At 36.4% G+C, this 27,948-nt stretch overlaps 1 protein-coding gene across 1 annotated transcript; it reads left to right on the plus strand.

The window, feature by feature from the left end:
* The first annotated feature begins 1,328 nt into the window (after positions 1-1,328).
* LOC149080689 (aspartate aminotransferase, cytoplasmic-like) lies at positions 1,329-27,388 on the plus strand. The gene is made up of 9 exons (XM_089238683.1): positions 1,329-1,721; positions 12,611-12,792; positions 13,416-13,524; positions 14,584-14,696; positions 14,963-15,067; positions 24,232-24,382; positions 24,658-24,823; positions 25,975-26,117; positions 27,112-27,388. Exons 1-9 carry the CDS (start codon positions 1,553-1,555, stop codon positions 27,261-27,263), a joined length of 1,290 nt encoding a protein of 429 aa, XP_089094809.1. The 5' UTR covers positions 1,329-1,552; the 3' UTR covers positions 27,264-27,388.
* Positions 27,389-27,948: the final 560 nt, after the last annotated feature.

Below are 27,948 nucleotides of genomic sequence, written 5' to 3' on the forward strand. Positions count from 1 at the left end.
AATAATCTCGTAAGCGGTTTCAGACTTGAGCAAATGCGAAGGGTGCAACCGCACCAGGCAGCAAAATATTAAGGTCCGTAGCATGGGATCAAGATACATTGACTATGTACTTCAATTTTACTGTAACTGCTTCACAAAACCCTAGCTTGAAATTATATGAATTTAATAGCTGTTACCCGCGGCTTCTCTACGTACGGATTTCGTAATCTGAAAATTCCTCCTTATGACCAATTTAGACGTAAAATTTTGAAAAATCCCTAGCTTCAGCGATTCCGGCTCTACGATGATTTTCCCATATAACCTTTGATATATAGTTTGACTCCTGGGAGAGATGATAATCCACCATTTGAATTCGTGCCTAGCCAGGATTCCAGAGATTGATCTGATTTATTAAAGTTTCATTCATAATAAAAAAAATAGGAAGTATCTCACTCTTGGATGAGGGGGCCCTGGATAGGCCGGGGGGGGGGGGGCACGAGAAAAAAATGTGATCCATGGGGGGCCTGAAAAAGGTTAAGAAACACTGTTCTACAAGATGTGTTTTTGTCTTTTTTGGAAATAATGGGGCGATAATAGAAGTTAGAATATAATTCTCTCTCAGCCGGGGTTAAAGTGTAACAAATCATTCTCCAATGCCTTGTAGTGTGCTCACGTGCCTGTGTTGAGGCGTTTATCTATTGTCTAAACATCGATACCACTGATAATTAGAGATGCTTATCATAAAGGACATTCTTTTCTGTTCAGTAAACGATAAGTATCAAATGGGAAAAAAATAACTTTAACTGGAATGGATGCATTATATATAGAAGTTACGAAAATTTAATGTTAAAAAGTAAATATTAAACGATATTAATATGACAATTGATAAATAAAATTAAACAGGAATTCATTGTTAATCACTACGCAGAACAATTATATAAATTGGCTATAATATGCGAAGGTTTTTACATTAAAAAAAAATTAACAAAAATGGGATGGGACGATCATACACGCAACACTTGATGTGTTTTTGACTCAAGCATCTATAAACTATATCGAGTACTACAGATACTTATCACAAAGGGCATTCTTTTCTGTTCTGTAAGAAATAGATTACTATCAAATGAGAGAAAAAAAAAACAGTGAATAAGTAAAGACTTCATAAATCTTTCTCGAAACCTGAGAAAAACGCAGAAATTTTGAGGGAATAGAAATCTAGAGATATGCAGTAGAGAAAAATAAATAGACACGTTTTCTAGAAAAACACAAAAAACGGCACATGCCGATATTATAAGAGCCACATGTTACGTGTTTGGGGTGGGGTTTTTTGCCTCTTTCTTCTTTGTTTCAGATTTGACTTCCCCAACAAATCGTTGTCTCGATTTTTCTTTTTCCCGCCATTACTACCGTTGAAACATGATCACCAACAACCAATGACTTCCGAAGATCGCTGTGACGTCACAAGGTAACTGACGTATTCAGGTTGGTATAAATGAGTAGTTTCGTCTTCTCAGCGAAAAGCGCGAGATTTTGAAAAACTGTTTTAGGTGAATTGCGCTCACTCTTCTTGGAAATGTCATCCCAGGTCATTTATCCGTACGAAAATGGTCATCCCGACGTTCGGGAAACGGACGATTCACTTTTTTCAACCGTAACACCAGCTCCCCCAGTAGAAATATTTGCTTTGCATAAAGCTCATGCCGAAGACAACTTTCCATGGAAAGTGGATTTGACTATTGGAGGTAAAAAAATTACTATATATATGTGCATATATATATTTTTTTTCAAATCTTCTATTGAAAGGACTAAAAAAAATTTCGAGGTGATACTTTTTCCCTCGTAACTGATTGAGCAAGTAAAAATCATCATTTAAAGCAAAAATCATCATTCATTTTATTAACAGTCATTTTAGCATTAATCTCAAAAGTTATATCTTTCACACATTTTAATTTCCTAAATCAGATTTATTCAAAATATCCAAACCATCCCTTTGGTATTACGAACGTTAAAAAAAAATCCCCCCGTAAAAATTTATAAACTTCCTTGGTACGAATATTTACGTAATAACCGCTAATATTTATAAATTCTTAAAAACCTTGCCATATTAAATCCATAAAATTACGTACTCGACTCTAATTCAGTTCATTTATATTTTCACAATATTCTTTTCCTTTCGATGGTTCCTTCCGTAGTAAAGAATAACATAATTACGATAGTATTATACGCGCACAGTTGAGTTCGTGAATAATTCTGACTCGTACTTGAAAATTGAAAATTATTTCTTTAATGCTCATTTCCTATTCATCTCCTTCGGCTTGTAATCATTTGATCTAAGACAGTCCTGGTTTCTTTTTAAAACGATTGTTCAGCCATATTTCATAGCAAAAATTGCAAATAATTTTCATGTTTTTTACTAGTTTATAGAATATATTCTCGCGCAACTCGGTTTTCAATATTAAAAATATAAAATTTGTATAATTATAAGAAACAGTGAAAAATGTGAGCAAAACTCATTAGTCATACTTCTCACGGAGGAACCGGTCGTTGTCCGATCGCCATTGTTATTCAAGTCACACTTTCGTATTTCGTTTTCTTCAGCTACGTAATCAAGTATGACTTCATCTGATATAATGTTCCTTTGCCCTTTGCTTTTCTCTCTCTCTCTCTTTTCAATTGTATTTATTTTAATGATATATTCATATATCCTCACTTGCATTTACTTAATGTTTTCCTTGCTATTCAAAACCATTTACTTCCAATTTCAAAATCTTTCTGCGTAACAAACGTTTTTATAATATGTGTTACAGTAATGCGTAATTAGGGCGCGGTAGCCCAGGTCAATAAGATACTCGCCTAAAGTACCAAAGGATGTGTAGAGATGTCGTGAGTTCGATACCCGGTTCATACTTGTCAGAAACTTTCCTGACACGAAGAAACAACAGAAAAACGGTGACATGACCACAGAAAAAGATTGCTACCGCAGGTAGTCCCACATCAAGGGGTTAGCGCACCAACCACTCAATGAGTATAAAAAAATAAGGCTGCCGTTCGGATTCAGAAATAAATTGTAGGTCTCGGTCTAATTAGCCCTCGTGTGCAGAAAATGACCGTGGTGCGACAAAAATGATCAAAATGATGATTAATGCATAATAAAATGTTTCCTATTCATTATACTGTTCGCTTCGTAATTAGTAAGAAACCCTTAAGCAGTATTTGATTTCTTTATTTAATGTGTGTATCATTATGTTAAAGAGTCCGGTGCCATTACAAGAGTGAAGCTTGAATTAATTAATGGAACTATATGTTGCTAATAGATGGTATAAGAAATCCTCACCATTCATCAATAAATTAAATTTTCTACGAGTGAATTTTTTTCCTTTCATTCTGCTTTTAGTTCACTACCGTAATCGTAAAACATAATTCAGAGTTGTTCTTAGCTGTATTAAATTTACTGGTAGAATATTGTTTCGAAATATGATCGAAGATAAATCAAAATATTTTTACTAAAATTGACAGAAAAAAATGCACTGAACCAACGAAACAAATGTAAATTTAAAAAAATATTATATTTTTAAATCACCAGTGAAAAATAAGTAACATCTTTTTCTCATTATGTTAGGCCGGGATCACACTCGGTTTCATAAAAGTTCTATAAAACTTGAAAATGCAACCAATAAGCGCATGTTACATTCGAGCCAATGTAAAAAATTATTGATTGTTTCTTTCAAGTTTTGTAAAAGACCTTTTATCAAATTTTTATAGTGTAATCCCGCCTTTATAGTTTTTCGAGATATGAATTACACCAGTCCTTTACAAACAATTGCCATCAGATGAATTTTACATCATGTGTTTCGGCGAAGTACACTATTCTAGTTAAGAACAGGATTACGAAATACTGTCCCCGTTATTTTACTGGTTCCAATTTCAGAGAAAATGGGAAAAATGGCACACGTGACAGCACCCTCAGTATAAATTTCTGATTTGTAAATCGTGTTTTGTATTTTAAATGAGTATATTTGGCCGAAACGAGAGACAAACAAGTGCAAGTAATAAAACAGCCTCGAGCTAAAGGTGGCTGTGAAAAACGACTTTGCCGTTGACCCAATAAGCTTGCATAAATCTACTTTTTTGTATTAAAAAAATTGCTATCAATCGTCCATATCAAATATGGAACATTGAGAGAAAGGGGGAAAAGGGCGGATATGTGGAGAGGTCAAACAACTTAGCCGAATGTTCTCTCAACTTTTTTTTTTTTTATTAGTAGTTCGATCAGGCATTCATGAAAATATGAAAGGCCTGTAAAAATCTGATTGTACCGCCTATTGACCGCAAGTGTCTGCCGACACAGTCATTTTTCTGACACAAATTTTAAAATATGCAATTAAATAATTACTTTGGGATATGTACTAGAAAAATGATCATATAAAAAAGGACCGCATGGGCTATATTTATGTGTAACTAATCATCTTTAGCTGTTGTAAAATAAAAGAATCAATCAGATTGGATTTTTAGAAAAATTTAAAACAATAAGATAAAAAGACTAAAGAAAAATTTCTTAACACATTACAAAGATATACATCAATTTCAAAGCCATATTCACCAACTGCCAGCAAGGCTGGAACTAGATATTTAGTCAGTCGGGGCAAGCACGCATCTAGACATCCCCCTTGCAATATTAAAAGGAACGCGTTTTTGGCATAAACCGAGAAACTATCCATACTTAGATAAGGTCGGGATTACACTATAAAAGTTTGATAACAGATCTTTTGCTAAACTTGGAAAAAATAATTTATAAGAGCATCGGTTACATTCGCTTAAACGTAATCGATGCGTTTATTGGTTTTATTTTTGAAGTTTTATAAAAGAACTTTTATCAAACTTTTATAGTATTTAAATGCAGCCAATAAGCGCATCTGTTACATTCGAAATTGTAAAAGATCTTTTATCAAACTTTTATAGTGTAATCCTGGCTTTATAGTCTTTCGAGATATGAAATACACCAGTCCTTACAAACAATTGCCTTAGATGAATTTTACATTATGTGTTTGTTTTTATTCGAGTTGAGAACAGGATTACGAAATATAGTCTTTGCTATTTTACGGGTTCCAATTTCAGAGAAAATGGGGAAAAAATAGCAAATTTTACAGTAATCCCGGCCTAAGACAACCATAATCTTTTTTATGGGCAGTGTATTATTATTTATTTAAAAAAATACAAACTACACGCTTAAGCCCAGTTACAGTTTGCAAAAAATGAGCATAAGATAAAACAAAAAACATGTATATATAAAATAAAAATAAAATTAAAAAAATTTAAAAATATATACATCACATCATTATTATTGCATCCAAGAAATCGGTGCAATGGAGGAACATAAAAAAGATCACGGCTTCCAAGATTGGTTCCAGGGCAATAAAAAAAGTAATGAGGTTAAGAATATCTCAGGTGCATTAATATATTCTCAGGTGCAAAGTGAAGAATTTTTACAAAAAAATCTGGTAAGGGTCCTGAAATACCGAAAGTGTATTATAATTAGTGTATAAGTGTATTATAATTAGTGTATAAGTGTATTATAATTAGTGTATAAGTGTATTATAATTAGTGTATAAGTGTATTATAATTAGTGTATAAGTGTATTATAATTAGTGTATAAGTGTATTATAATTAGTGTATAAGTGTATTATAATTAGTGTATAAGTGTATTATAATTAGTGTATAAGTGTATTATTGTAGTAATAAGTATTATTGTAGTAATAAGTGTATTATTATTTTCGAGATATATTCTTTTGTATTGGGTTACTGTATTTTAGTTATTTGCTGTATTTTTATGGGCATCTTTTTTTTTTCAGCCACTTCGTTGGGTAAGTTGCCTATGGTGGCCTTTGTGTGTGTTTGTATTTGTTTAAAGGGTGAATGCAGTGCCCTCCTCCCGTCCATATAAATATAAGGAATGATTTTTTTTTTAATTTTTTTTTATTTTTAGAAATGTAGTATAAATTGTATTTATATATAAATATACAGGGTGTTCTGTTAATGGACCGACAAACTCAGAGGGTTGTTAGTAGGCATCAAGAGGAACAAAAATTGCAATGGAACATGGTGTCGCAAACCACGTTGAGAGGGTGAAAAACGCATGCACACAGGTCTCGTCGTCACGCTGGAACGACAAAAAGTGCAATAACAACTACAAAAAGATTTATTTGATTAATTATTACAAGAGTTGTTGGAAGTGACAGGCACTGACGTCATTGCACAGTCTACAACGACGTAAAAACGATTCCCAGATGCTCTCGAAGATACCAGGTATGTTTTTGATGTCTGCCCAGCGACGACAATCCGCGATATCAGATCCTCCGGTGCGTTCACAGGCGTCGCATAAACTAAGCGTCCATTGCCATCTGCTCGACCGTAAATGACTGACCGTAACAGATGCATATCAGCGTATTCCTCGTTCGTATAGTCAGCCATCACGATACTCGTTGAAACAGACAGCTAACTGATGCACGTGCTTACTACCGCAATAGTGCTAATTTAGGTCTTCCGCAGCGCGTGATCCTACCCCCAGTGCATGCATTTCGCGACGCTGCTTACGTCAGATATGGTGAGCGAACCCACGGACGCATTCAGCGATCAACTGACATCCACCTTTCATCTCCTCTGGACTCGGAGCCTGCATGCGTTTTTCGTGATTTTCACCCTCTCAACGTGGCTTGCGACACCATGTTCCATTGCAATTTTTGTTCCTCTTGATGCCTATTAACAGAACCCTGTATTATTATGAGAAAGATCAATATATAATATTTTAACAAAATGCAATTCTTTACATACAATATCTATTGAAACCATTACAAGCCTTTTTTTCGAAACCAATCCACCATTTTACCTTTTTTCGAAATGTGCATTTTTGTACTTTATATATTCCACATTATGGTTAATAATGAGAAAAAAAAATGTGAAGATGAAAACTATAAACGAAAGCTCTTTAAACAGTGTTTCCCAAAGTTGGCACCATCGCCCAATGAGAAGGGTGAGGAAACGGTCCGGGAGAGGAAGAAGCCAAGAGATATAATATGGGATCTTCTGAAATGTGTCTGAAACAAGGGAGGGGCATAATAAAAATATTTTCTGAGAAGGGGGAAGGTTAGATAAATACGTTCGGGAAACTGACTAGAAAGAACCACTGCGAGTATAGTAGAGCCTTGGTTATCCGGGAAGTTAATTTACCGGCGTGAAAAAAAATTTCAACACTTCACGAAAGTAAAAGAGCCGAGAAAGAAATTACTGCCCAGATAACAAAGTTGAGGGTAATATTAATAACACCGCGAGAAAGGTGATATTATTAAAACCGAGAAGAGGGTAATATTATATTATCACTTGGTAATGAAAACAAGGAAGGACCCTGCGATTGCGGGAATATTTTCTCTTCCCCTACATGTAATGAGTAGAGCCCGGATTATATGCATATATGGGCCTTTTTCAGCATTAATGCATATAAATGTATAAAATCAAAGAATTTTTAGTATAGGTGCATGTTTTTGAAGGTTTATTTAAGCTCACTCAATTTTTTTTGTTTTCAAACAAATATTGTTCTTAATATTTTCGTAACATCGGGTTTTTTTCCCCGCAGGTGAAATTTAGTGAATTAATACATATTTATAAAGTAGTTTACGAATATTAACCGTTTTATTGTAAGGTCGGGATTACGCTATAAAAGTTTTCTAAAAGTTTTTTTAAAACTTGAAAAATACAACAAATAAGCTGATCGGTTACATTTGCTCGAATGTAACTATGAGCTTTATTGGCTGGATTTTTTAAGTTTTATAAAAGGGATTTTATCAAACTTTTATAGTGTAATACCGGCCTTAGGCTATTTCTAGAGATATATCAAAGTGTTGAATTCTTTTTAGAAATAGTGTCGAAATTCTTTTCTACTGCTATTTTCGTTATTGAGCAGATACAACAAACTGAAAATTAAAAAATTCCAGAATGAAAAATACGTAGATATTTGCATATGCGGTATTTTTTTGTATATGAATTCATATACACTAAAAAATAGAAAAGATGCATTTTAAAAACACATCTGCTTTTTTTTTGGCATGGTGATTTTTTTTAATGCATATTTTCTCGTTTTTTATACATATTTCGGAATTTTTGACTTTTTCAAGATTTCTAATGCATAATCTAGGGTGTTTAATGCATATTTTTGGATATTCAGTGCTTATTTTGGCCTTTTAAGTGCAGATTTTCGTATTTTAAGCGCACATTTTGCATTTTTAAGTGCTTATTTTTGCATTTTTGAGTGCTTATTTTTGCATTTTTGAGTGCAGATTTTCGTATTTTAAGCGCACATTTTGCATTTTTAAGTGCTTATTTTTGCATTTTTGAGTGCTTATTTTTGCATTTTTGAGTGCTTATTTTTGCATTTTTGAGTGCTTATTTTTGCATTTTTGAGTGCTTATTTTTGCATTTTTGAGTGCTTTTTTTTGCATTTTTAAGTGCATATTTGCATATTTTTAGAGCATATTTTGCCATTTTTTTAGTGGATATAATCCGGGATCTAGTAATGAGTAGTTTCATTTTCTCAGTGAATATACTGCATATATGGGCATGTCTGGGCACATTTAGGGGATGAAGTTGTGAGGGCTCGAGCAAGTGCCCCACTTGCCGTTGCAGAAATCAGGTGCGACCCCTATTGGGTTAATTTTATTAAATGAGGTTTTTTTTTTTATTTTCACTATCCTTAACTTAAATAGCGATTGCCGAACATGAGCATATGACACTGAATTAATTTTACTCATGAAAAAATGCATGAATACGTATTTTATTCCAACTAAACTTCGTGATTACTTCAATGTTACATTTCTATGGCGCCTAGACAGGTTTTTTATAGAAAAGCAGAGAAAAAAACGGGAATGGCAAAAAAAAAAAAGATTCAAAGAAAGAAAGGTGAGTAGATCGGCTGAAAACTTACTCTAAATATACTATTAGCAAAAGAGTGGGGCAGACAAACATCTGTATTCGAATATATGAGAACAAGTCAAACACAAATCGTTTTTTTTTTTCCTTTGTGCATGTCACTCCACAATTTTTGGACTGAAAGACAAGACTTATCATTTCACGCCTTCAACTTTTACCAAGGAAGAAAATGACCGGATTATCATTGACATCACTTAATCTTGGTCAGCGGTATTTTGTTGATGGTTTCATTTTAATTTTTATTTTAAGGCAGGTTTTCAGGCTAGTGATACTGCCGTCGTCTTTGACTGTCGCTGGCATATTTTATTCATAGCAGATTATTCGTGGTTATCGGGTGTGGTAGCCCAGGTTGATGATACTCGCCTGAAGTGCCAAAGAATGTTTACAGGTGTCGCGAGTTCGATACCTGGTTCGTCATTGTCAAACTTTCTTGACACAGGGGTACAACAAAAACGGCGACATGACCACAGAAAAACATTGATACCGCATGGAGTCCCACATCGAGAGATTAAGGCCCCTTTCACACGGAGCGGATGCGGATGCGGACGCGGAAGCGGGTCCGCATACCCTTTCACACGAGCACTGAAGATGCGGGTGTTTCGCCCGCATCTTTAGGTTGAAATTCGTGCATAAAAACTATTTTTTCGCAATTTTTGTAACTGTTTTTCTCCTTCACCCCTGATTCAGTGCCCATATGCAGCCTAGTGGCACTTTGGTGGTTTAGTCTAGAGCCACATAGAATATGGGAATAAAGATATCTTCATTCCGATCCTCACAAGTAGTCGATGGGAGAAAATGTCTTCAAATATTTTCAAAGATTTTGAAAACAAATCTGTCTTTCTGGAAACATATGAAAGAAAAATTCCAAAAACATCCAATCTTCGAAAAATCCAATCCAAAAACATCCAAAACTAATATGTTCCTAAAAAAAAAATTCTGGAGATATCAAAGAATTTGCAATTAGAAAAAAAGGGGAGGGGTGGGAACGTTCAAAATGTCTGTGCTTAGAAATATTCACATTACAATTCTGTCTTAGGCCAGGATTACAGTATAAAAGTTTTATAAAAGTTAGTTTATAAAACTTGAAAAATGCAACCGATAGGCCGATCAGTTAAGTTCGCTCGAATGTAACAGATGTGTTTATTGGTTACATTTTTCAAGTTTTATAGTGTAATACCAGCCTTAGGCCGGGATTACACTATAAAAGTTTTGTAAAAGCTCTTTGATAAAACGTGAAAAATGCAACCAATATTATCTTATTGGTTGAAATTTTTGAATGCAAAATGTGTGTGTGCACCGGTTGCATTTTCTTGAATGCAACCGATGCGCCTATTGGTTGAATTTTTCAACTTTCATAAAAGTTCTTTTATAAAACTTTATAGTATAATCCCGGCCGGATTACACTATAAAAATTTTATAACAATTATTTAAAAAAAAGCAACTAATAAATTTATCGGTTGCATTAGAGCAAATGCAACCGATAAATTTATTAGTTGCTTTTTTCAAGTTTTATAAAATAACTTTCATAAACCTTTTATAGTGAAATCCCATCCTTAGATTAGTCATTTCTGAAATATAAAATTTCATTTTTTAAGTTTATAGACTGAATATTGAGTAAAATAAACTTGTAGGTATCGGGGGAACCACCAAAAATATTCAAGCGCTAGGGTCTTCAAACGTCTTAATCCGGCCCTGAGTGAACACCGTACGTGGATAACGTTGTTTTATAAAAGAATTTTTTTTTAAGTTTGAAAAAATTAAAAGATTAAAAATTTAAAAAAATAATAAATATTTAAAATAATATTTCAAATATTTATAATTTTTTAAATAATTTTAAAAATTTAAAAGAAAAAAAATTAAAATTTTTAAATTAAATTTAAAAGTTATTAAAGTATGTAGTCAATTAAATATTCGTAATGAACAGAACGGCTTATAATTTTGGTCCCGTCAGTGGCCGTTGTTGGCACGTTTTATTGTATAAAATTGTGAAATATGGACAAAAGGCAGTTAAAGTTGCTATATCTCAATCTCAGAAGGAAACAAAGGGATAGACGTATGTGGGTACATCGTATTTGATGAACAGGGACCCGCATATGGTGTTTTCAAGGGTATTTATGGCAAATAATTAAAAAAATTCCGTGCAAAATCACCTTCAAAAAGTAGCCAAAGATGCGGACGAATTCGCTCCGCATCGTCTGAATAGCCCCGAATAAACCTATTGTCAAAACTTCTATGTGCGGATGCGGAGCCCGCACTTAGGTTTTGACACATGCGGACGACGTCCGGACCCGCATGAACATTTCCTAGGTGCGGAGATTTTTCGGCTCGTCTGAAAGGCGCAGTATATTCCAATTGTTAAAACTTCTTCCGGACCCGCATCCGCATCCGCTCCGTGTGAAAGGGCCCTAACGCACCAACCCCTCGGTGAGTAAAAAAAAAGCTGCCTATCGGAATCGGCAATAAATTGTAGGTCCTAGTTTAATTAGCACTCGTGTGCAGAAAATGACCGTGGTCCGACAAAAATGATCGAAATTCGTGGAAATCGGTTATCGATCTCTTTCTCTCCATTAGCTCTGATAATCGAGGTTCTACTGTACTTCTAGCTTAAAAAAAGACTATATGCCAACGACAGTCAAAGACGACCGCAGTATCAATAGCCAGAAAACGCACCCCTTGTATGCCTTAAAATAAAACCATCACAACAAAATACCGCTGAACAAGATTAAGTGATGTCAATGATAATCAACTTTTACCAAGGAAGCAAATGACTGGAAGGCGTGAAATGATGTCTTATCTTTCAGTCCAAAAATTGTGGACTGACATACACAAGAAAAAAAAAACGATTTTTGTTTGACTTGTCTTTCCTCAGCTATATTTCTACCGCTTTGGGTATTGTCGGAAATCTACAGAAGAATTTCTCATATATTCGAATACAGATGTTTGTCTGCCCCACTCTTTTGCTAATAGTATATTTAGAGTAAGTTTTCTCTCAGCCGATCTACTCACCTTTCTTTCTTTGAATCTTTTTTTTGCCATTCCCGTTTTTTTCTCTGCTTTTCTATAAAAATCCTGTCTAGGCGCCATAGAAATGTAACACCTACTGGAATTACAATACACCCAAAGGATGAAATAATTATTGAGTAACCTGCATATATTTATGAATATCTGTTTTTCTCAAAGCGATGACAGTATCAATAGCCTGAAACTATGTACCTATATATGCCTTAAAATAATAGAAAGGCACCCTAGTTATTTTCTGAAGGTTAAAAATACTGTTCAGCTAGCAAAACTAATTGGCTCGTTTTTGCCCCTCTATGAAACCAGACATGACCTGAACTCGCTCTCGTTAGAGATGCAAGCTCTTTTACGGAATCCTAACAAAGGTGACAAGATTTCTAGGGTTTATTTTAGGTGTAGGATACCGGGAGAGAAACCCTAGTGGTAAAGAAGTAGCAAATTGAATTTAGTGCCGATAAAACACGTTTTTTTTTGCTGGCAAGGAAGGGGGGTATACTTCCCTTTACAGAAATAATTTCTCTTTAATTTTCTCATTTAAACTTTCAACGGGCTCTATAAATGTCTTGAGCTTATTTATTTTAAACTTATCTTTGATTGATGCTGATAAAAAAAATCGTATTTATTTATTTATTTACAGCTTATCGAGATGAGGAAGGTCGGCCTTGGGTGCTACCAGTTGTTCGAAAAATTGAAGAAGAAATAACATCGGGGAAAAATATAAGTCACGAATACTTAGGCCAATTGGGCATGGAAGAACTCAGCAAAGCTGCAACACGTCTTCTTCTAGGCAATGAAAGTTCAGCTCTTAAAGAAGGAAGAGTAAGGTCTAGTCTATGTAATTTAAGAAATACGTTTCATCCGCTCATTAAGTTTATATCTGTATAGAGATCATAGTTTTCCCAAACTTTTTGTTCCATCGCCCCCCCAACTCAAGTCAACCTATAGGATTCTATACTGAACCCATAGCTTCTACCACCCCAAAACCATTCCATTGTCGCCCCCACAAGAGGGAGATATTGACCACTTTCGCAAACACTCTGGCATGACAATTCTGATTGCGGTAGTATAGAAGCATGTAGCCAGAGGAAGGTAAGATGCTTAAACAGTTGAAACTTTACTATGGAGAGAATCAACACATTCTACATATATATATTATCCTGTTTTTCATCATAAATACACTAAACCCCATTCCGAAGTTTCTCCTCGCTCTAATGAAATAGATAGCAATGGTTTCGTTTTTGATCAGAAATACAACTTCATGAAATTTCTACTTTTATAAACAACTTTTAGATTTAGCGCAAGTATTCCTAAAGAGATAATTTGTGCAAATTGTGAATCTGTTCCTTTTACCAGACTGTGATTTCACGAAAACAATCAACTACAGTTGCTGAATTTAATTAAAGTAGGAAGTGATGTATGTTCTTTTTCGTCTTTTTTTCAAGGCTTTTGGAGTTCAGACAGTAGGAGGTACTGGAGCTCTAAGGGTTGGAGCCGAATTTCTTGTCAAATGTGCTAAACTAAAAATTTTTTATATGGCTGATCCATGTTGGCGTAAGTTATCGGAATTTTTTCTTTATATATTTTCCCAGTTTCGGCATATATAACGATAGAATAACGAAAAAATGCGTGCACAAAAAATTCAAAGCTCATGATAATGCATGAAAAATATCTTAAGAAACTGTTAATTAAAAATCTAACTTTGATTATGATTCAACTATAATAAAAACCGTAAAAACATTTGCATTTGCAACCTCTGAAACATTTCACATTCAAATTCTCACATTTCAAATTCCCCTCTTAGATTTCCAGCAATTTTGAAAAGTAATTTCACATTTCGTAATTTCAAAATAACAGCTAAAAAAACTGCTCACCAACCAATATACTTTAAAAAAAATACTATATATATTTTAGTATTTTTTAAATAATTTATTTGTTTGTACCTGGTTACTTTTCTTTAACATGACTTTTTACATCAGTGGTTCTCAACCTCTGTAAGCCCCCGGCCCGGTAAATCTCTTTTATGTAAGTGAAAGGCCCGGCCATACACACAGCTAACGAGAAATTAATGGGGAAAATTAAACTGCGAATCACTCTCGCGGCCCGGCGTGACTGGTGTCAGGGCCCGGTACTGGGCCGCGGCCCGGCGGTTGAGAAACACTGTTTTACATGATTCGTGTTTTGTTTTCGGTACTCAGTGAAAGTACATTTGTGCCTTCTAGACAGCGCCATAGCATGCCTTGGGGCAGACTTTTTCTTGGGGTAAAGGATATCCTTATAAAATGCCCAGAGGGAGGGGTTTGTCTTTCCCCCATCTTATTTTACAAGGAACTATCAAAATTTCTAAGAAACATGCAAAATAAGTGTATTTTTTTGGGGGGGGGATAGTCCCCATTAGTCTCAGGGATCCGGGGTATTGCCCCAGCCTAGTTACGGGCCTGCTTCTCCTCTAGTGTTGTTTGTGCGATTAAATAAATATATTTTCATAATTAGTTACTGAGTGAGTCACAAAGACGTTACATAAGCTCGGAGTTCTTAATCGCTCGAAATAACGTTTTCAATTGAAAAAAAATGTATAGTACTGTTACATATTTTTTGTATTCCTTCACACAGCCAGCCATCACTTGGTTTTCCCTTATGCTGGCTTTGCTACGTGCAGAATATACAGATACTGGCACTCTATGAAGAAATCTTTGGATATCGAAGGATTGCTAGAAGATTTAAGGGTGAGTAATGCTTGCTGAATTACAAATTAAAATTTAACTTTTCGTTACAGAACAAAAGTTTTTCTCCTCTCATATATAATAGAGAAAATTCTAAACATGTGAATTTCTTGATTGACAAATCTGAAAAAAAAAGAATTTAGAATTTTTTTTGTGTGTAGTTAATATCTGAATACCTGATGAAAGCTTTTCCTAAAAATTGACAACTCAAATCACTATTTCATAGTTATTAAAAAATTAATTCATGTTTATTTTTTGCTTTAATGCAGGCAGCACCTCAGTACGCTGTCGTAATTTTACATGTTTGTGCACACAATCCTACTGGAGTTGATCCCACAAAAGAACAATGGATGAGGATAGCAGACGTTATGGAGGTAATATTATGTAATAATTCATTACATATGTACCATATATATCTCTTATTAGTATAATTATTCTGAAAAATACGATTTACAAGAAAAATTGTTGAACAGCTCAATCGTCAAAGCAGCCGCAAGAAATATCGAAGGATTCTAAATTTGATTTTAGAGATTTGCTATGAAATTTCTACTAATAATCCAAAAAAAAGATTGCTCTTCTCACTCTTATTTTTTTAATATTATCTTTTTTTATTTTTCTGGAAAGCTTTGAAACTTTCAACATCTCATTCTCACCCTATTCCAATCGGTATAAGTCAGGGATTCCCATAGGGTGTGCCGCGACACTCCAGGATGTCTTGTAATTAAATAATATTCAACGTATTAATAGGGCTGTCTCCCCCAACCAGTTTGTCACGGCCAGGGCCGGATCTTGAATCCTGCGAACTACGCTGTCGGAGGGGGTGCCAACTGAAGGGGGATGATTTTTTAGGTTTTGTTTCAAAGGTGAATATTTTCAGAGAAAATATTACTATACAATACAGCAATAAGGACAACAAGGTCGAATCTTTACGAATTGACGATGGCGATATAGCATAGGTCCGTTTGGCGTCAAATAAACTGAGCCGAGAGCGATAGAACATTGAACGGACATATCGCACCCTTCCCTACAAAAATAGATTCGTCCATCAACTGGCGGATTGGCAAGGTTTCTAGAATATATACGGTACCAACGCCACGGCCACAATCGCTCCTCGCTACGTTTCTCTCCCGGAATGCATTCGAGTATTTTACGGGAATCTTGCCGCCTTTCCCGGGATCCTGTAGCAAACAAGCCGATTATCTCTAGTAGAACACAGCTATTTTAACCGAAAATAATTTCCGGATGTCTATGTTATTTTAAGGCATACCAGGTACATTTTCAGGCTAATGATACTGCTGTCATCTTTGAAAGAAACAAACATTCATGAACATGTGCAGGCTACTCGTTAATAATTGTTGTATCCTTCGCGGGTGTATTGCTACTCCAGGAGGTGTTACATTTCTATGGCACCTAGATAGGAAAGTACATGAAAAAAAACGATGGATGACAGAGAGGATCAGAGAAAAAAAGATGGGTAGATTAGTCGAAAACTATACACCATTTCTCCGCCGAATTCTTACAGAATTCAGAATTCTTTCTACAGAAGAATCTCATATATATATATGAGACATTCTTCGGTAGATTTCCGACAATAAGGCTGAGATCACACCAAACTTTTTCGCCGCTCGTCGATCTGCCACGCGATAAGGAATTTCGTGGCGCACCCATCGCATTTTTTTGCCGCCCTTTTTTTTGTAAAGTGTCACGTGACATCCGGGGGTTGGCTAAATTATTTAGCGCCTAATTGAAGCTGTGTCTGGTCAGCGGGCTAATTAGTTTTCGCAAAGTGTTAGACAATACAAAAAATTTTCAAGCGGTAAAATGATTTAAATTTTTGATACAATATTTGACGTTTGAAATTAGTTCAGAATTAAGGAAAGACATCGAAATTTAAAAAAAATCCTTATGCAAATGAACAAATTTTATAAGCAGAAAAAAATATATTTTTTAAAGATATTTTTTACTGTTATCAGTTCGAGCGAGCCAATCAAACAATTATTTTGTGCTAAAAGGAACTTCACCGTTCCGTTACTTGAATTTTTCTCTTGCCCAATTCCTCAGCAGCCTCAATTAGAAACATACGGTAGAGCATAGGCGTACTCAGAATTTTCTCGAGGGGGGTTTAAGTTTTTTTTCCTTCTGGAGGGGGGGGGGGTATTTTGCAGGGAAAAAATCCCTGCAAAATAACACTATAAACTTGGATCAAGAGGGGGGTGGGGAGTGTTAGAACCTCAAACCCTCCCTTTGCGTACGCCAATGTGGTAGAGTACAAGCCACCAAACCTAGAAGAGAAGACGTGGTCCAGGACCTGGCGCCTCTCCACAGAAGACGACAAAGGGCTCACTAGAGCTACAAAGCCATGGACGTAAATTTTGTACAATAGGAATTTTTCATAATTTTTTCAAATCTGTATGTACTTTTTGTTTGTCTTTTTTTAAAATATATGTGTATTTTATATCCATGTATTATTTATATACGCATAAAAGCACCCTACACCGCCCAGCCCCCACATCCGGGGCAGTGGCTGAAATTGACAATGGTCGATAGAGCTTGGGTGGTGCACGGTATGCAGTGCCGTCTTAAGGCATGGGCCCACCCGGACAACTCACAAAAATGAGATCTGGTTGAAATTTTCGAGAAGTTGTTTGGTAGGGCCTCAGAAAAATCAATTGAACCCGGTATGAAGCAGTTAAAAGGGGAATTCGGCGCCCCTTAACGTCCAGCGCCCGGGTATCAGTTATGCCTGCTCCCCTCTAATTGCGGCCCTGATTCCGAATCTTTTAGTTGTTTTTTTTTCATTTCTGTTTAACATGAGACTCCCTTATTTGGGGCCCGGCTCATGTATTAAGACGACCCTACTTCTATCTCAGTTTCAACGAGCGAAACAATAACAATTTCATGAAGGCTGTCATAATCAAGTTTGACTCTACATGTATACATGAAAGAAAACGCACTCGTAAATTTGCAGTTAAGTCATGTTCTCCCTTCCCCCCCCCCCCCAAGGAAGCTAACAGGGCTCCAGATTTTTTCACCATTGCTGTCTTAATGCATGGGCCCATTCGGGAATGGCCCGGAGGCCTCACAAAAATGAGAACCGGTTGAAATTTTCAAGAATTCGCTGTGTAGAGCCTCAGAAAAATCACTTGGCCGGAGGCCCCATGACAATATTAAGACGGCCCTGCTTTCCACACTATAAATTCATTTGTGAGAGCCCGTGAAAAATCTGGCCTGGTCCCCCCCCCCCAACGGGTCTGCTATGGGCTTTGCAGCAGGCTGTGGGGGGGCAATAATAAAAAAATAAAGATAAAATAACAAGACAATTTTTGCCAGTAATAATCTTAATTATATAGCTTAGTTTGCTACGAAAATAGATGGATTTTTTTTTCACCAAAAAAATATCAATCTACACTGCTCAAAACAATTAGGGGAGCAAGCAAAAAAGTGAAGAAAACCGTGCGAGACAGCCACGTATTGGCATACAATGGATAGTACACGCGTATCAATGCGCAATACAGAAAAAAGACGTAAAAAAAATTGGAATTAAGCTTTAATTCTTTGAAAATATGGAAAAAACATGAAAAGATGATTTAGGGCAACAATTTGGTTACATGTAAACGATAAAAAAAAGTACTGTTTAGACATGATGCATGAGTTTTAATAGGGCGTGTGGTCTCCTCGAACAGCTAAGACTGCTGCACACCTGTTTGCCATGGATGCGATGAGGTTATCGATCAGACTTTGGGGAATACTGTTCCACTCCTCAAGAAGTGCAATCTGCAAGTCTCGGACAGTAACAGGCGGCCTTGGTCGCGCAGCAATGCGTCGTCGATTCAGGTCAGGAGAGCACGCTGGCCATTCCATACACTGTATTGTTTCAGCTTCACGCATGTTCTCCACCAGACGAGCTCTATGCGGTCGGGCATTATCATCCTGGAAAACAAAGGAATCTCCAATGGCTCCAGCGTAAGGGATGACATGAGATCGCAGTATCTCGTCTGCATACCTTCGGGCCGTCAAAGTGCCATTCCGAATGATATGCAGGTCCGTACGTCCGCCTATGCCGATTCCACCCCATACCATCCAACCAGCTCGTCTGTATTGTGACCTTTCACGAACGAATGCGGGGTTATTTCGAGTGCCCCTGTCCCCCCATACCAGAACACGTCGGGTGTCACACTCCAGACTGAATCGGGACTCGTCTGTAAACAGCACTTGGCTCCAATCTCGATGTTCAGCAGCCCATCTTCTTCGGGCCGCACGGTGGCGTGGGGTCAACAGAATGCAGACCATTGGCCTACGTGCATAGAGCCCTCCCTCATGAAGCCGATTACGTCCTGTTCCCAAGAGCAACCGTCTTTGCAGCTGCGTGGCATTCTCTGTTCTGTTTCGACGAGTTGTTAACCGTATATACCGGTCATCAGTTGCTGTAGTGGCGCGTGGCCGAACTTGCCCTGGTCGACGTCTAACATTTCCTGTTTCTTGGAATCGATTCCACAGCCTTGCAACAACACTTCTGGCGACTCCAACAGCGTCCGCGACACTACGTTGTCTTTGCCCGGATTCCAGTCTGCCTATAACATGCCATGCCAGGGATTCCGGTAAATCACCTTGTCTCAAATAACAATACTGCGCAATCGAATTTCACAGTTACGGCAGTAAAACAGACGTTTCTGCAACATCCCGATTTCTGCCCTTATCTCCTTTTTCTGGTTTTTGACGTCATGAACTTTGATTTGCATATGAAGTTTTCTTTTTCCGTTTCCTGCTAGGCTTTAAATTATGGACGATTCATTTTATGTTACTTATCGGTATACATCTTTGCGTAATTTTGTTAAAACCATGTGCTCCCCTAATTGTTGTGAGCAGTGTAGTTTGAAAATACAGTAATAAAGCGCCAAGCTGTGTGGATTTTCCCTTCCAGCCCTTCTTTTTCTTGCAACCTTGGAAGAGCAGTTCCTTTGTCATACACAATGAGTTGGGAGAACACACAATAGACCTTTCAATAGGTTACAAAAGCTTTCGCCGCGAAGAAAATGTAAATTTTCGCGACAGAAAGGCCAGATCCCACTGCGTCGCGGCAGATGCGACAACACTTGAGGGGGAATCGAAAAGATATAGGTTTATACTGTACGCGCACCAATACGCCGCCTCTGCCGCTGGCGGCGAGTTTTCTGTCGCGAAAATTTACATTTTGTTCGCGGCGAAAACTTTTGTAACCTATTGAAAAGACTATTGTGCGTTCCCCCAACGCATTGTGTCTCATTGTCTACTTCAAAGGAATTGCTCTTCTTCCAAGGTCGCAAGAAAAAGGAGGGCTGGAAGGGAAAATCAAGCCACTGAACTTGGCACTGTATATTACTGTATTTTCAAACTAGATGTCGGATATTTTTTTTCGGCGAAAAAGTATTTATTTCCGAAACAAACTAAGCTATATAATTAAAATAAATTACTGGCAAAAATTTTCTTGCTCTTTAAGTTTCGCTTGTTCTTTGATTTTTTTTATGCGAATTTCAAAATGTCTATACTTATTGCCCCCAGTCTGCTGCAGAGCCCCCTAGGCATGGACCCTTGCATCCTAAAGCGGAGGCCATCCCAGATCTGTGTCAGGCCTCAGGCCAGATTTTTCAAGGGCTCTCACAGATGAATTTAGAGCAACGGTTCTCAACCTTTTTTGACTCGAGGAGTCCTATTTTGTACATAATTTTTATGGTAGAACCTTGTAGGCATCTCTTATTTACTTATCTATCAAATTTACTGATTCATTTTATTTTCCTCGAGTTTCACACGGAGCACCGGTTGAGAACCGCTGATTTAGAGTGTGGAAAGCAAGGCCGTCTCAATAACGTCATGGGGCCTCCGGCCAAGTGATTTTTCTGAGACCACACAGCAAATTCTTGAAATTTTAACCGGTTCTTATTTTTGGGAGGCTCGCGTGAGCCCATGCATTAAGACAGCAATGGTGAAAAGACAAAGTAAGAATTGCTCTGGAGCTCCAGCCCTGTTAGCCTCCTTGGAGGGGGGGGGGCGGCACGACTTACGTGAAAATTTACGGGTGCGTTTTCCTTCATGCATGACAGCCTTCATGAAATTACGTTATTTTTTCGCACTTGAAACAGATAAAAGAAGGGTCTTCTTATATAATACATGAGCCGGGCCCAAAATGCATAAGGGAGTCCATGTTACACAGAAGTGAAAAAAAAAAACCACTATAAATAAGATTCGGAACCAGGGCCGCAACTAGAGGGGAGCAAGCGGGTCTGAAGGGGCGCCGAATTCACCCTTTAAGTGGTTTATACCATGCACCACCCGAGCTCTATGAACCATTGTTAATTTCAGCCATTGTCCCGGATGAGTGGGCTGGACGGTGTCGGGTGCTTTATTATGCACATATAAATAATGCATGAATATAAAACACACATATTAAAAAAAAGACAGTCAAAATGTGCATACAGATTTTTAAAAAAATTATGATTAAAAATTCCTATTGTGTACAAAATTTACGTCCATAGCTTTGTAGCTCTAGTGAGCCCTTTGTCGTCTTTTGTGGGCCGGCGCCAGGTCCAGGACCACGTCTTCTCTTCTAGGCTTGGTAGCTTGGGTTAGTCCTCTACCTAGGGTGACCATACGTCCCGTATTTCCCGGGACAGTCCCGGTATTTGCTATTTTTTTGGCCGTCCCGACTTTTTGGCAAAAGTGTCCCGGTTTTTCCCGTATTTCACACGACACCTACTTGAATTTTTATTCTTTATTGAAGTCGAAGATTGAGATTATTTTTCAAGTCAAATTATTTTATGATAGTTACAACTATATATGGGATATTAATCTCCCACATTTGCTTTGGTAAACGTTGTTTTTTTCGTGGAATACATTTTAATCCACTACAATTTGCAGTAATGCATCATTTCCCGCCATTGTGATTTTTCCGTAATTTCAACAATATTTGGCAACTTTGTTTGGTTTTGGCATCGTTTTTGGCGATAATTGGCGATGTCCCGTATTTGGAATCCCGATGTCCCGTATTTCTCTCGAGGAAATATGGTCAGCCTACCTCTACCGTATAAGTTTCTAATTGAAGTCGCTGAGGAATTTGGCAAGAGAGGAAAATTCAAGGAACTGAACGGTGAAGTTCCATTTGGCACAAAATAATTCTTTGATTGGCTCGCTCGAACTAATTGCAGACGTCAAATATTGTATCAAAAATTTAAATCATATTACCACTTGAAAATTTTTTGTATCATCTAACACTGCGAAAACTAATTAGCCCGCTAACCAGACACAGCTTCGATTTGGAGCTAAATAATTCAGCCAACCCCGGGATGTCACGTAACACTTTAAAAAAAAAAAGCCGACAAAAAACAGCGATGGGTGTTCGCCACGAAATCCCTTATCTCGCGGCGAAAAACTTTGGTGGGATCTCAGCCAAAACTCGCCGCTTCCGCTGCCAGCGGCGTATTGGTGCGCGTACAGTATAAACCTATATATTTTCGATTCCCCCTCGAGTGCTGTCGCGTCTGCCGCGACGCAGTGGGATCTGGGCCTAAAGAGGTAGAAATATAGTTGAAGAAAGGCAGGCCTCACGATCCTGAGCAAAATTTATGATGCTGTGTATGAAGCCTCCCAAGATGAAAACTGAAGTTTTTGTTAAAAGCACTGCTTTGGGAATTGCTCGAAAACTGCAGAGTTTCAAGTTCCTTTGCTATTTAGTCACCTGGCGTGATCAGAGGCGTAAGCAGAATTTTCTCAAGGGGGGGGGGGGATCAATTTTTTTTTCTTCTCAAGGGGGATTTATGTTTTTCCTGGAAAATAACACCATAATCTCGGCTTGGGGGGGGGGGGTTAGAGCCCCAAAACCCCCTTTGCATACGCCAATGGGCATGATATACTGTTTAAAATAAACACTGTTGGTAAAATGTTACAGAAAGTCATCTGTGATCTGCAAAGTTCAATTAATCTCATCAAAAGTGTCCAAGATTTTCTGAAAACATGAGGTCTGATGGTACAGACGCAATAGTGCTTGCAGACAAAGAAGTATGCCCAAGGAACATAAAAAAGCAACTCTGTTAAGAAAGTGAAGATGAAAATAATGGGGCTGGGAAAAAATCTTTCAAAGCACAAACTTTTTTTATGTTGTGCTTGACAAAGCGATCACATCACTGAAAGAAAGGTTCCAGCTTATGGAAAAAACCACAGCAAAAAACTTTAAATTTTTATATCAAATGGACAATCTGCGAACATGGGATAAAGAGGATTTGAAGAAAGCATGTTCGAATCTTGAAATTGTGTTGAGTAATGAAGAGGAACACATGGCATTGATGGAAATGATTCCCTTCAACGAACTCCAAATATTTGTAACTATGTTGACCTCCGGCGCCTCTCCAGCCAAAGTATTCTCTTTTATAACAAAAAACTGGCTATGTGGATTCATTTCCGAACGTTTTTTTAAGCTTAAGAAAACTGCTCACTCTCCCAATGTTAGTGGCCAATGTGACGAACGTAGTTTTTCAAATTTAAAATTAATAAAGACTTATGTAAGATCAACTATAAGTCAAGAACGATTGAATGAACTGGCCTTGATGTACATTAAAAATGACATTCTAAACGAAATGGATACGGATGCAATAAAAAAGGATTTTACTGAACTGAAGGCCAGAAAAGTGTATAAGAAATGTTGGAGTAACAACAGAAACGAAGTTTCAACTAACATAATCAAAATATAAAAAAAATTTAGATATACCTTACTTATTTGATATACAACATTCACCTTACTAATTTCCATTAAATTCAGTGGATGGCAGTCAGGAGATCTTCCTTGTTAGTAGTGTATACTTAATGAAAATTGCTCACATAATTATTAGAACTTCGTTCTATATTCATCAATAGTTAGTTTTGCTATCGGCCGTTAATGTTCTTGGAAAACCTATGGATATTGAAGGAAATTGTAATTGTTGCGATTCTCTGCAAAATATTTGTTCATTAACAATTTCTTACACTTTTATTATCATTGAGGTGTGGGGAGTGAAAAAACATTATTCGCTTACGCTTGAAAAATGTTTAGCCCCTGGTCACGGCAATCTAGAATAACATTGAAGTGCGTCGAAATCGGGCAGAGTGCCACGAATACAAAACATTTGCGAATCTCTGGTATAAGTGACTTTACTGAAAATTCTAGATTATATATAGGTGACCATATGAAATAAAACTTGCGTATAGGAGAGAATAGGATACGTATGGAAGTTTTTATAATCCCACAGGATTATCGAATGAGTAGCCGAAGCTGTAAACTGAATACATTAGGTATAGAAAAAGGATCATGTTTTAATAAATAATCAGTACTCCCAGTAAACTTGTAATTGCTTTACATTTCGCAGTGCGATGTCAAAAAGAGATTTTCTTTTGCTCGTGTGTATTATGTATTGTTAGTTTTTTCATCGCTAAAGACCGAAAACCGATTTCATAATATGCACAATAAAATATCTTGCTTAGTTTAGTTGCGTGTGAAAGGGGTGTAATAACTATATCGAATATATTTTTGTTTTAGGAGCGTAATTTATTCCCTTTCTTCGACTGTGCTTATCAAGGAATAGCATCAGGAGATTTAGACAAGGACGCCTGGCCTGTCCGATATTTTGTCGAAAGAGGCTTCGAACTGGTCTGCGCACAGTCATTTTCAAAAAACATGGGACTCTATAGTAAGAAGAAAATTTTTAATATATTTATATCAATCGAAAATCCTTCAATAAAGTTACTATTGCTGATAACTGTGGACGGGAGCGATTCAAAAAAGTAAATGCATGTACTGTAATTAGTCAATGAAAAGAATTTTTCTTTATCAAAAAAAATTGATATTTTTATGCCTAAGTTTAAAAAACTTAGCTAGGGCACTCTTTTCTTCCAGATTAATAAAATATTGTGGAAATATATACGTATAACTGCTACATTCACTATGTATGCAAATTTTTTAAAGGTGAAAGAGTTGGAAATCTAACACTGGTATTCAAAGATCCTAAAGTAATTCCAAACGTTCGCTCTCATATAACAATGATGATCCGAGGAAATTACTGCAATCCACCACGGCATGGTGGTACTATTGCTACAAGAATATTAAACGACATGAAATTGATCGAGGAATGGTAATTTTTTTTCTAAATTTTTTTTATTTCTAGTTAGTAATATTATACTATATATAGTTAGCAATATTATACATGGCCCCCACATCCTGGAGCAGCGCCACTAGGCTGGGACCTTCACGGGTCCCTTTATATTGAATTTATAGTTTGAAAAAACAAAAAAAGATGAGGATTGTCCTGGGCCCCAGAGCTGTAGCCCTGTCACCCCGACCCTTGTGGGGGCTATGTCTATGCATGGATAACATTATGACCATGGCCCCCACATCCTGGAGCAGGGCCCCCTAGGTTGGGATCTTTTCACTGGCCCTTCTATAGTTTATTTATAGCGTGAAAAAGTAAAAAAAAAAAAAAGAATTGTCCCGTGCCCCAGGGCTGAAGCCCTGTCAGCCCCCCCCCCACTTGTGGAAGGACATGCACATGACCCACAATCAAGAACATACTTTTCTGATACACACACACTTATCTGTATATACACCACATCAAATAGAACATAGTAACTTTTGCACAGAAGTGGTTCTTTTTTCCCTTTCCCACACGTTACTCTTGATCTTTTTCGCTCCTTATTCAGCCAAACCAACAAAAATTTGTTGCTGTTTAACACAAGGCCCTTCCCAAAATATGAGAAATATGACCCATATACTGCATATGGAATCATATGGTTAAGTCTAAGTTTGGTCCTTCCTAAAGAAATATTTGGCAACTGCTCTGGCTTAACATCAGTAGTGAAGTTCCTAGATATATATATATATATTTAAATATCTGACGGGAGATATATATTAAAAACCATAATATCCTGTTCATTTATTTGGCTCATCCCACAGTCATTTTATGTATTCAGACAAATTAAAATAATTGAAATTCTTTCTGTACTTCACGAAACCACCAGACTACCGTCTAACCACTGTTAACTCAGTTGTCGTTCCAAACAATATTAGAAAAATATTAATTTTTACTGGTTTGAAATTGTTTACTTGCATTTCCCTTACTTGGATACCTTTGTTCTAAGTGATAAAATTAGAACTTCTGTTTTTTTAGAAAGCACAAAATATTTTTCTGTTACCCTCAGTTTAAAGGAATCACGTTTTGTACAATGTTTTCGCATACAGAATGCAGAAATACATCAGTGAAACTATAAAATCCACATACATTTGCAGGACAAAGCAAATAAAAACCATATCCATACGCATCAAGAGGATGAGGCGTGCCCTGAGGTCAAGGCTGGAAGAACTATGCACACCTGGAAATTGGGACCATATAACAAAACAAATAGGAATGTTTTGCTTCTCTGGTTTATCAGGTGAAATTTAAAAACAATATTTTCCCCTTCCCGATCATTGCAGGGGTATGCATGCAAATTTCATATATTGTTCCGTAAGAGTTTATTATTACTGTTTATTATTTTTTCATGCATAAAAATGTCAGGTAGCCAATACTTCTCATATTTTGAAAATATGTCACAAAATAACTTCGCGCCTCACTATAGATGAAGTTAAAGTTTATTATCATTTTTTCATACAAATAGAAGAGAAGCCTTGAGAATTCAACTAGGGCAAAAGCAGTGAATATTAACGTTCGAAAGTCCAAAACTCTCATCTACACAGCTTTAACAAAATATACACATAGAAATTTCTACTCATGATAAAAACAGTTATAGAAAGTGTTCATTCAAAACATAGAATAAAATGTGGATTTTGCAAATGAAAATTCCAAGTGCTCTATTGTTGGCCTTTTGGAAAGGAAGACACAAGAAATTTCTTCCAGAGAAATTTTTAGTTACCAAAACTTTAAAAAGCATTTAAAGTAACAGAAATTGATTAAAATACTATATAAAAGGTGTTTTCTTTCAATATTTTAATTTTCTACAAAAATATTCCAAAAAATTAAATTTTTCGTTGGTTTGGGAGAGAGCACGAGCTCCCTATGCCTTCCCTCATTATTTTGATTACCATCCAGTATTCAAAACAGGAAATTATTTAGGAATTGGCAATTTTTCATCTGGTCTTCAGTAGTCTACAGAGTAAGCTGCTTTGGGGTAAATAAGTTACTCCCACAGAAAAGTTTCGGTCAAACTCAGAAGCGGATGAAGGTCGGTTGAGGCCTTGAGTGCAGAAGCAAATATTGGGTCCCCTTAAACTAGAAAAAAATGTTAAGTTTGGGTTTTTTCGTTGCCCTTCAGAAGTCAGGGCCCTGTGCACCCGAAGTTAAATTTGCCTATGGTCCCACTCAATATGTAATACGAGATATTCAAAATCTATTCCCGGAAAAAATGTTGAATATTTTTATATTTTCAGAACAACAAGTTCAATACCTTGTGCAGCAGTACCACATATACATGCCAAAGGCAGGACGAATCAACATTTGTGGTTTGAACGACAAAAATGTTGACTACGTTGCAAGGGCAATAAATGAAGCTGTGCTGCTATTTCCCAATGATGACATGTAATCATTATATAGACATTCTTAATCTTTGTAGAAAAATATTCATGGAACGCTTTGTTCATAAAAAAAAGGGTCACAACCATGTCATGTGTAATGTAAGAAAAAAAATAAATGGTTTTTTATTTTCAATGTCTATTACCTTCTTAAGTAAAATGAAATTGCTGAAAAAACTATTCATATATTTTTAACACACAGAAACTTCGGTAAAAATTGAATTGTGAAAATATGTTCAAGAACTTCATTTTTCCTGTCTAGTTACCTAGTTATCGAAATTTAGAAATTGTTTTTGTAATTGCAGGACACCTCTTTTCAGAGAGAGTCAGACCTTGATACATTGTCTATTACTTTCGATGCCACCTAGCCAATAACATTTAAAGTACCAGCATTGATAAAAGTTGTCTCTCTTGAGAAATTATGATGGCTTAAGCAGAGTGATGACTTAAACGAAGTGCTGTCAGTTTCAACGTGCAATATTGCAAAAATCATAAATTTAAAGTAATATTTAACTTTAACTTTGATTAAAATCTGAATAATTACATTAACAAAATTTATAGATTACGGAAGAAAAATAAATGACGTTTTTGCCATTCCATTTTTGAGCGTTTAATATATAACTCCTCGTTTTCGTAAAATACACTGGAACATTTATGATTTATACTTGTGAGAAGGTTACTTGATATATATATATA

This window comes from Pholcus phalangioides, unplaced genomic scaffold (assembly GCF_987345545.1).
Source record: "Pholcus phalangioides strain wild (caught in Gottingen) unplaced genomic scaffold, Ppha-v1.0 ptg000011l_1, whole genome shotgun sequence".
Taxonomy (NCBI): domain Eukaryota; kingdom Metazoa; phylum Arthropoda; class Arachnida; order Araneae; family Pholcidae; genus Pholcus; species Pholcus phalangioides.